Source organism: Lepidochelys olivacea (assembly GCF_965140295.1).
Source record: "Lepidochelys olivacea isolate rLepOli2 genome assembly, chromosome: 8".
Classification (NCBI taxonomy): domain Eukaryota; kingdom Metazoa; phylum Chordata; order Testudines; family Cheloniidae; genus Lepidochelys; species Lepidochelys olivacea.
Genome location: NC_140418.1, coordinates 35,062,930 through 35,073,589, shown reverse-complemented (window position 1 = coordinate 35,073,589; position 10,660 = coordinate 35,062,930). Strand labels below are relative to the sequence as shown.

The window sequence follows — 10,660 nt, the reverse complement described above, 5'->3', positions numbered from 1 at the left end:
GGCCATTTAGGGATCTGGGGCAAAAATTGGGGTTTGGCCCTGCTTTGAGCAGGGGGTTGGACTAGATGACCTCCTGAGGTCCCTTCCAACCCTGATATTCTATGATTCTATGAATAGAGAAGCTTCTATTAGGCAGAAATGCCAGGCACTCTCCATCTGGAACCCTTCAACAATTAAACTGTCCTGTGGGGCTACTTTTAAGCTGGTTTTGCAGGGATGTAACAAAGAAAACTTCCTCCGCGAGGACACAGCCATCACGATATTGTCAGGGATCTCATAGGCAGCCTGGCCAAGGGAAGCGCCAGATGCACTGTCAGATGCTGTACGCTCATGCTGCCTGTGGTCCATGGGTATCGAAGGATTGTCAGGATGGGCGTCTGGGCCCTAATGGGTGGTGCCAGTGTAACCCACACACCTCCTGGGTGTGATGTTCTGTTCCATGTGGCACCGAGACCACTTAGAGAGAGAGAGAAAATGAGTCTGCTCTACAGCCTTAGCTAAAAGTCAGTTGGCTTCTAGCTCACTGGGTAGAGGCTCATGCGCTGAGGTCCACAGTTTGATCCTGCCCTCTAGTGACCACAGGTGCCAACTTTCGTTGGCGCTGGTGGGTGCTCCCACCCCCCCTCCGCCGCCCCAACTCCGCCCCCTCCCTACCCCTATTGGACCCCTCCCCAAATCCCGGCCCCGCCTCTTCCCCAGCGTGGTGCGTTCCTCCCCCCTCCCTCCCAGCGCAAGCCATGCACAAGAGCTGTTTCGCGGCGCAAGCGCTGGGGGGGGGGAGAAGCAGGACGCAGCGGTGTGCTCAGGGGAGGCGGAGGAGGTGAGCTGGGGCGGGGCGAGGAGCTGCCGGTGGGTGTAGACTCAGCCAAGGCAGAGTCAGCCGTGCCCGAGCTACAGAAGGGGTGGGGCTAACAGTCTCTGAGGGCTAGGTTTATGAGAGCGGGGCGGAGCGAAAACCTCCGGTGGGCGGAGCACAGCCAGTCAATGCGCTGATCTCTGATTGGTGGCCGCAGTCACGTGCGCGGGGGCCGAAAGGAGGTGTTCGTGCGCGCCAGCGGGGAGGGTTGCGGAGTGTGCGCAGTGAGAGGCCTAGGCTGGGGGCTCAGGTAGGAGCCGAGTGGGGAGGCCGGGATCTCCGCCCCCATGAGGGGTTGTGGCGCCGCTCAAGGGGCGCGGCAGGAGGGGGCGCCGGGCCTGTGTGACGTAGGGCAGATTACTTGCGCCCTACTATCCCCGTCAATGTGCCCGGCTCCCGGCGTGCCTTGCGCCCTCCCCCGTCAATGTGCCCGGCTCCCGGCGTGCCTTGCGCCCTCCCCCGTCAATGTGCCCGGCTCCCGGCGTGCCTTGCGCCCTCCCCCGTCAATGTGCCCGGCTCCCGGCGTGCCTTGCGTCCTAGTTGCCCCGTTGCTGGGCTCGCGTGGCCTCTGCCTCTTTCCTGCCCTGGGGAGCAGGTGACGGGTGTGTGGTGTGACCCGTTCCCTGTCCCTTGCAAGACGAGGGCTCGCAGCAGGCAGCGTGTTTCTGTGGACTGGTGTAGGGTTGCCAGCCCTTCAAGTTTGCCCTGGAGTCTCCAGGAATTAAAGAGTGATCTTCAGTTAAAGATTATGCCATTTGATAAAACCTCCAGGAATTTGCCCAAATGAAATTGGCAACTCTACTGTGGTGCAGGGCTAAGTTGGCCCGGCATACAGCATGGCCCCCGACTAGCCTGCCTGGCCCTTCGTGTTGGCGGTTCCCAGTATGCATTCACGGTGCTTTCCTCCCAGCAGAAGTGAGGGGCCCTCGTGGGTGATGCTCTTCCTTGAGCTGAGCCCCCTGGCTGTGTTGTGGGCCGGGACCTGCTGTATGTGGCTATGGGAACCTTTAAATTTAAAAATGGGGAGATATATGCCACACGGTTGAACTCCTTGGGCTGCAATCTGAGCAGCCTGATGTAGTGGGGCAGCAGTGGAGTTGCCAGCCCTCTGGGGTTGTTGTGGAGTGTACAGGGATTAAAGATTAATCTTTAATTAAAGGTTGTCATGTGATGAAACCTCCGGGAGTAGGTCCATCGAAAATTGGCGATGCTAGGCAGTAGTGGTAGTCTCATGCTTATGGGTACGGTGGTGGGTGATATGCTGCCCCTTCCCTGCTCTATGTCCTGGGCTCGGGTACAGTTTTAACACTAATTGTTTCAGTCCTATCTCTCTCTGCCTCATTGACTTGCATTCCTCTTTTTTCTTCTGCTTTTAGTTCTTACTACTTGTCTTCCTCTGTTGTCGATAACTCTGTGAAGCTTTGTGGGATATAGTGTGTGTGTGAGAGAATATAAAATAGAGTTGTTTTGCACTGTTGCTTTCCATGGAAATTCTGGATATGTTGGATTCGGCTGAGGCTGTTTTTTGTGGCTTTGAAAACATCCAGAGAGAGATGCCTTTCATTTTTCGTATCCATTAGTTTAATCTTTTTAAAATGGCTTTAGTGTAAAGTCAAGTCTAAATTTTGGGTCAAATTTGATTTTGCAAAACTTAAAACTGATGTTTCCATGAGCTTTTATTCCAGTAGAAACAGATTTTTATACTAAATTTTGTAATTTTTCTGTTTTGTTAGAGATGACATGAGGAAAGGAAGCAATATAATACATTATAACACAGTTCTTGATTTTATAATCTGTTGTAAGGAGCAGTGGTAAGGAAAGTAAGAAAATGTGTGGTTTTTTTTAAAGGTGACCGGACAATGAAAAAATATTGGCCTTGTGTCCTTTTTAGCTACTTTTGTATTGTATATTGTAGGTCTGGAAATAAAAGGCAGCTTCAAAAAGAGCTCCTCCACCAATCTGTTTTTTACATTAGAAATCCAGGTCCACTTCTGGAAGATTCTATGGGCTTATTTACACACAAACTTGCACTGAAAAAACTGAATTACTTGTAGTCTGTACCTTTTGTTACCATGATACTATTTCTGAGTGTGGACACTCTTACTTTAGAATAAAAGTGTCCTGTTTTGATTTAGCTTAAGACACTAAACCTGACCTGATCAGGAGCACTCTTAAGAGTGTCCACACACAAAACATCCATTAAAATAACAAACGGTGTGGGTTAAAATTGATTCAGTTATTTTGGGACAGTTCAGTTACTTTGTGTGCAGACCAGCCCTTAGCTGACTGGAGAACTAGTGAAATGGTGGCATTATATGAGCCAAGAGAGTGAAAGCCAAGCAGTTGAGAGGGGAAGAGGTTTTTATTATAAGCCTACTAAAAGCTGTTCTCTTTTGTTTTTTAACTCTCCCATTTAACTGCAATGCTTGACTTCCATTTCGGATAATGGAAGCCTTTGTTAAACATTCAATACTCCCATCCTTTCTGTTAGGCCAAGTCTACTCTTAAAAGTTTTGCAGGTGTCAGTTAAGAGTGTAATCTGTTAACTGAATTTATTACATATAATTATGGTTGCAAAAGCCCTAGTGTAGACAGTTACACCAGCAAAAGCATTTTTTGTATGTGTGCTGGTTTAACTTATTTTGCTCGCTGAACTGGAACAAGCTCTTTTTTGCTGATATAATTGCATTTACACTAGTTAGGCTGGTGCCAGTATAGCTATACTGATGAACCTTTTATGTGTACACAAGGTCTTAAAGTGTGAGGTGGGTGACAAGACCTGCCTTTTACAATGGATCCTACAAGTCTTTATTTCAGCTATGTAAGATCATGCAGCTCATATTTGCTGTGAGCACGTCATCTTTGAAACAGTGGCATTGTTAGAGGTGGAATTTTTAATGTACATCTTGTTTATCGTACCATAAAATAGCTGTATTGAACCCTGCCATTTGCTCTTCTTATCCAGTCCCAACATGATGGCTGCATAACTGCATCCAAGGCATGGGTATCCAGAAAGTGGCCCCAGGGAGTTCTACAATGCAAATGCCACCATCCTTAATATAGGTTTCAGAGTAACAGCCGTGTTAGTCTTTATTCGCAAAAAGAAAAGGAGTACTTGTGGCACCTTAGAGACTAACCAATTTATTTGAGCATGAGCTTTCGTGAGCTACAGCTCACTTCATCGGATGCATATCGTGGAAACTGCAGCAGACTTTATATACACACAGAGAATATGAAACAATACCCCCTCCCACCCCACTGTCCTGCAGGAAATGGCCCAACTTGATTATCATGCACATTGTGTAAAGAGTTGTCACTTTGGATGGGCTATCACCAGCAGGAGAGTGAATTTGTGTAGGGGGGTGGAGGGTGAGAAAACCTGGATTTGTGCTGGAAATGGCCCAACCTGATGATCACTTTAGATAAGCTATTACCAGCAGGACAGTGGGGTGGGAGGAGGTATTGTTTCATATTCTCTGTGTGTATATAAAGTCTGCTGCAGTTTCCACGGTATGCATCCGATGAAGTGAGCTGTAGCTCATGAAAGCTCATGCTCAAATAAATTGGTTAGTCTCTAAGGTGCCACAAGTACTCCTTTTCTTTTTGCATCCTTAATATAGAAGTGAATCTAGTGGAGACTTGTGTAGCTTCTCCTATGAAAAGTAAGTGTTGCACATTGGGTTCTGTTGTCTATGCAGGCTCACATCTCACTTGTAGCTGAAGGGGATGTAAATCTACTCTATTTATGGAAATTAAGTGTGATGTGTGGGTTCCTGGCAAGTTGCCAGCATACCCCCCTTGAATGTACAAAGCATGGCTCCACCCTTGCTATAAGGAAGTGACAGGTAACCATGATTAATTTTTTATATACTACTACTATATTACCTTCTACTCTCTCTTATTGGTCCAGTTCTGAATTTATTTACATTTAACAGTAAAAATGTCCTCAACAAGCCTCTTTTTTACTCATCCTGTGGAGGAGCATATCCTCATCCTTCTCCCCCAAATCCCCTCTTACTGTTTTTGTGTCACAGTGAAGTTGAAGATGAGGCTTATTTAAAAGGTACTGGCTCAAGATATACAGAAATGATAGCATATTAAATATAGCTCACATTGGTCTGTGGAGGTTTTGTGAGGTAGTGGGGTCAGCAGGCTGAACTTGAGGATGAGAGCCTGGAGCACCTGAGTTCTAATCCTGGCTCCACCACTGACTTCCTCTTTGACCTTGTGCAAATCACTTAAACTCTCTCTAACTCAGTTTCCCCATCTGGGAAATAATACTTAACTCCCCTTTGTGAAGTACGTGAGTCAGCTTTAACTAATATTTGTCAAGCACTCTTAGATCAGGAGTGCTATATAAAACTAGCTATTTATTATTAACAAAAAGATATTCTTAGCACCTGAAATGAGTGATGACAGAAAACACAGTTTCTGGGATTTCGCCATGTAAAATAAGGCAGTACCGGTTTGTGACGCTTTGAGTAAACTTCTTTTACGTCATTAGAATTTTCACTCTCAAAGCTTCTGTTTCAAAAAATCCCCCAAAGGCAAAGTCAGACTCAGCCCAAACTGAGGCCTTGGCTACACTTGCAAGTTAGAGTGCATTAAATCAGCCCCGGGCCCCCTAACTCTTGAGGTGTCCACACTGGCAAGGCACTTAGAGCGCCTGGACTCCGCAGCTGGAGCGCTCCTGGTAATCCACCTCCACCAGAAGCACAAAGCTTGCTGCGCCCTGGCTGAAATGCCTGGGTGTCAGTGTGGATGACGTGTTGCATTACTGCGCTGTGATTGGCCTCCGGAAACGTCCCATAATCCCCTGAAGTCAAGTGGCCACGCTTGTCATTGTTTTGAACTCGGCTGCAGGCATGTGGATATCCCCTTTCAAAGACCTGTTTCTGACAGCTGGCATGCTTATCTGCACCGGGACAAAGCGAACCAATACTGTGGAATGCTGCTGTGAGTGTGTATGTGAGAGAGAGAGAGCGAGAGAGGCGCGGGGGAGGGAGGTCTGCTGCTGTCTGAACTCACAAGACAGCATGCTGACACACTCTGCCCCCCAAAACACACACTCTCCCCCCACAAACACACAACACACTCCACCCCCCCCATTTGAAAAGCATGCCGCAGCCACTTGCACACTGGGATAGCTACCACAATGCACTGCTCTTTGTGGCATTGCAAGAGCTGCTAATGTGGCTACGCCAGTGCTCGTGCAGCTGACCACGTAAACACACTGCAGCGTTTTCTCTGCTGCGGTCTCTGAAGGCTGGTTTAAGTCTCAGCGCTCTACATCTGCAAGTGTAGCCAAGCCCTAACTGTGTTTTGTTTGGAAACCCTAAATAGGTTTGCTGTCGCTTGAAATTCAGTCCAAGATTCACCAAAGGTTTGCAAACCTTGCCCCCTGTTTCAGGTTTGTAAATTCTCACCAGCAACTACATACCACACAACAAAAACACTAACCCAGGAATCAATCCCTGCAACAAACCCCGTTGCCAATTCTGTCCGCATATTTATTCAAGGGACACCATCATAAGACCTAACCACATCAGTCACACCATCAGGGGCTCGTTCACCTGCACATCTACCAATATGATATATGCCATCATGTGCCAGCAATGCCTCTCTGCCATGTACATTGGCCAAACCGGACAGTCTCCATGCAAAAGAATAAATTGACACAAATCAGACATCAAGAATTGTAACATTCAAAAAACGGTAGGAGAGCATTTCAGTCTCCCTGGACACTCAATAATGGACTTAAAAGTGGCAATTCTTCAACAAAAAAACTTCAAAACCAGACTTCAGCGTGAAACTGCAGAACTGAAATTAATTTGCAAACTGGACACCATCAAATTAGGCCTGAATAAAGACTGGGAGTGGATGGGTCACTACAAAAAGTAAAAAGAAAAGGAGTACTTGTGGCACCTTAGAGACTAACCAATTTATTTGAGCATAAGCTTTCGTGAGCTACAGCTCACTTCATCAGATGCATATCGTGGAAACTGCAGCAGACTTTATATATACACAGAGAATATGAAACAATACCTCCTCCCACCCCACTGTCCTGCTGGTAATAGCTTATCTAAAGTGATCATCAGGTGGGCCATTTCCAGCACAAATCCAGGTTTTCTCACCCTCCACCCCCCCCCCCCCCAAATTCACTCTCCTGCTGGTGATAGCCCATCCAAAGTGACAACTCTTTTTTGTGTAAAGAGTTGTCACTTTGGATGGGCTATCACCAGCAGGAGAGTGAATTTGTGTGGGGGGGTGGAGGGTGAGAAAACCTGGATTTGTGCTGGAAATGGCCCACCTGATGATCACTTTAGATAAGCTATTACCAGCAGGACAGTGGGGTGGGAGGAGGTATTGTTTCATATTCTCTGTGTATATATAAAGTCTGCTGCAGTTTCCACGATATGCATCTGATGAAGTGAGCTGTAGCTCACGAAAGCTTATGCTCAAATAAATTGGTTAGTCTCTAAGGTGCCACAAGTACTCCTTTTCTTTTTGCGAATAAAGACTAACACGGCTGTTACTCTGAAACCTGTCATTATACAAAAAGTAATTTTCCTTCTGCTGATACTCACACCTTCTTGTCAACTGTTAGAATGAAGGACGTCCACCTTGATTGCATTGGCCTCGTTAACACTACAAAGGTAATTTTCTCGCTGTTGATATTCATCCCTTCTTGACAACTGTTGTTCCACCTTAATTTAATTGGCCTCGTTAGCACTGACCTCCCCCACTTGGTGAGGCAACTCCTATCTTTTCATGTGCTGTAATATATATATATATATATATATATATATATACACACACACACACTGCTTACTGAATTTTTCTCTCCATGCATCCGATGAAGTGGGTTTTAGCCTATGAAAGCTTATGCCCAAATAAATTTGTTAGTGTCTAAGGTGCCACAAGGATGCCTCCTTGTTTTTTGCTGATACAGACGAACATGGCTACCACTCTGAAACCTGTAATTTGAGTTAGTTATCTTACTGGTTCTCAAACTGTGGTCGGGACCCCAAAGTGGATTGGGACCCCATTTTAATGGGGTCACCAGCACTGGCATTAGACTTTCTGGGGTCTGGGACTGAAGCTTGAGACCGAGCCCTACCACCCGTGGCCAAACCCTAAGGGCTTCAGCCTTGGGTGGCAAGGCTCAGGTTACAGGCCCCCTGCCTGATGCTGAAGCCCTTGGGCTTTGGCCCCCCTAGCCCAGAGCGATGGAGCTTGGACTTTGCTCTCTTTCTCCCTCCCCTCCTGCCCCCAGCGGTGGGGCTCGGGCAGGCTCAGACTTAGGTTCCCCCTCCTTGGGTCATGTGGTAGTTTTTGTTGTCAGAGGGGGTCGCGGTGCAATGAAGTTTGAGAACCCTGTGTAAATTTAAACTGATATGGTTATAATGATATAACCTGCCTGCATAGACACTCTTAAACTGGAATATGAGTACTATTTTTTTTTGTTTAGCTTGGGAAGGGGTTTAAGCTATGCCTCTCCCCCCCCCCCCCCCCGCGCTTCCCCAAAGCTGCTCTTACACTGGAATAAGAGTGTCCACTTGAGGCATGTGTGTTATATTGGTATAACTGATAAGACCTAATGTGCTCCTTCTCAAGACATAGTTATTTTTAAAGGACACTGGAATTTTGAAAAGTCAACACAAACTGGGATTTGTCTATTGCAGACAGGGTGCCTTCCTGGGCTCTGCTATGAAACCTTTCCTAGGCTGGTATCTGTCAGAGGCTATTCCCTATGGGCAACATATCTCAGCTACATCTCTTCGTCAGGTCCACCCTCCATTGGACTCAGCTCATGACAGCTATGGCTGGTCCCCCGTCCCCCCCCCCTCCCCTGGTGAAATCCTTGCTAAGCTGTTTTCCACTGGGAAAATTCTCTCTGAGTACCTTTATTTTTGTTCTGCGGTCAGTCCCAAGTTTGATCCAGCTGCTTCCATTATCAGGTGGCAAGGTATTATCTGACACCCCACAGCCAGTATGAGCCTGCTATGCCCTTACCCTAACTGTTCAGTCCTTCCTTCCACCTACAAGATCCGCTTGTAGTCCTCAGAGTAGGTCATGGGGAGAGCTGCATTACAATGGCAAACAACTTCCAGGTGCTGTTTCCAACTGTCAAACAGTAAAAGAGAGGAAGGGGAATTGAAATGAGAGGTAAGCCCTGAGCATCTCCCTGGCTTTAAGCCAGGCTCCCCTGTGTAATTCATTTCAGCATCTGCACTCTAAGTGCAGGAATCTATCTTTAGTTTGATAACCTGCTCACTCTTGTTCGGTATGTGAGTTGGTTTCTAAATTCCAGTGCAATAACTTTTAACTCTGGTCAGTGGGAAAGTGAATGAGCTGCATTCTGTTAACGTTTGGCCCATTTTTCTACTTGGTACAAATGTATAACATCTGCTACCGTATAGAAGAGAGAATGTGCACTCTAATATTCTGCTTGTCTTTATTGCTTCTATTATAACCCTCACAAAGTGAGACTTTGGTCTTGTGCACACAGGGAAATTGATCTAGCTGTGTTGGAATAAGCTGTTCTGGAATAGCTCCCTGTGTAGTGTGAGGCACCTCGCTCCCACTTGCCCTTGGCATGAGGAAGCCATGTCTGTATCTCCCAGAGATTGGCTCCCCAACTCCATAGGCAATACAAGCACTCCCTTTTAGGCCTGCGCAGGCCTCACTGCCTTTCTTCAGATTAGGGAAAGGCACACTCTGCCCTCTGCTTAGCTCCCTGGAGTGTCCAGCCACTGTTTCACTTGGCAGTTACGGTATTTACAGATCTGTTGCTTCCAAAGAAACAGTGCACCCCAGTTTACCAGCTCCATCTCAGATCACAGTTTTGCTTTCACACACAGCATTTAGATATGTGTTTAGTGAAATCAAGAATGAATCTCTGCTTTGTTTTGTTTGTGATATCAGGTAGAAGTAGTGGAAACAATGGTTACAGATAAAATAAAATCTTAAAATGCATTCCAGAGCCTAGACTTAATTAACATGGTACTCTGATGTCTTGTGGAGTATTGCTCACCCAGCATCCTTCCAGGCTGGCTGTGATCCTGCTTTCATAAGACAAACATGCTGTTAGCTTGTCTCCTTGGTGAAGAATCCAAAGTGTCTCTTGGTTCTCCCTAGATATAGCAGAACAATCCTTTGCCATTACTTATAAACAGGACACCCTCTGCTCACTGTTCCTTCAAGTGGCTTTCCTCTCTTGTTGATTTTGCAATCTCTTGATTAGCACCAGGCTCAGTATGCAAACAGACATAGATTGCAAGGCGGGCAATACACTTATGACCAGACAGCGATAATCGTCTATTACTACGTGCCAAAAGAAACGTTTTTGAGGTATGTCACGTCCTGGTGACATGCCTTAATCCCAAATCCTTAAGAATATAATTTTCAGTATAGATACATAACTTCTTAAATATTATCTGTGTATACATTTTGCAGTGTTTATGATGATCACATGCCACCCTTTGGTGAACTAATATGCATATATCTGACCCAGGGATCCCTGTGCATCCCTGTACCCTCTGCCAGTTGGCACGAAGTGGTCTGTGGGTTACATATGGACACTATTCCAGAACAAAAGTGACTTCATCCTGGAATAATATTCTGCTATAGCCTTGTGAGTCAATTTCCCTGTGTAGATTAGGACTCAGCCTCTGTGTATTTATTGATTTAATCCAGAGTGACTGCTTTAATCCATATACATTTAATGGGAGAAAATATCAATGGCTGGCTCTGACTAGTCCTAAATGCCCCCAACACCACTTCCCACTGTCGTGAATTTAA

General features: G+C 46.3%; 1 protein-coding gene across 3 annotated transcripts in view; it reads left to right on the top strand.

Annotated features, from left to right (window-relative positions):
- The first annotated feature begins 708 nt into the window (after positions 1–708).
- SIL1 (SIL1 nucleotide exchange factor) overlaps positions 709–10,660 on the top strand; it is a 229,016-nt gene continuing 219,064 nt past the window's right edge. Inside the window, exon 1 of one of the 3 annotated variants that reach the window (XM_084636668.1) lies at positions 709–820. In XM_084636668.1, coding sequence (XP_084492794.1) covers positions 738–820 — 83 coding nt within the window. In that variant the 5' untranslated portion in view covers positions 709–737. Of the gene's footprint in view, positions 821–999; positions 1,107–10,660 lie in introns of those variants that run through there. The other 2 variants (XM_084636670.1, XM_084636669.1) reach the window with 2 other exon arrangements.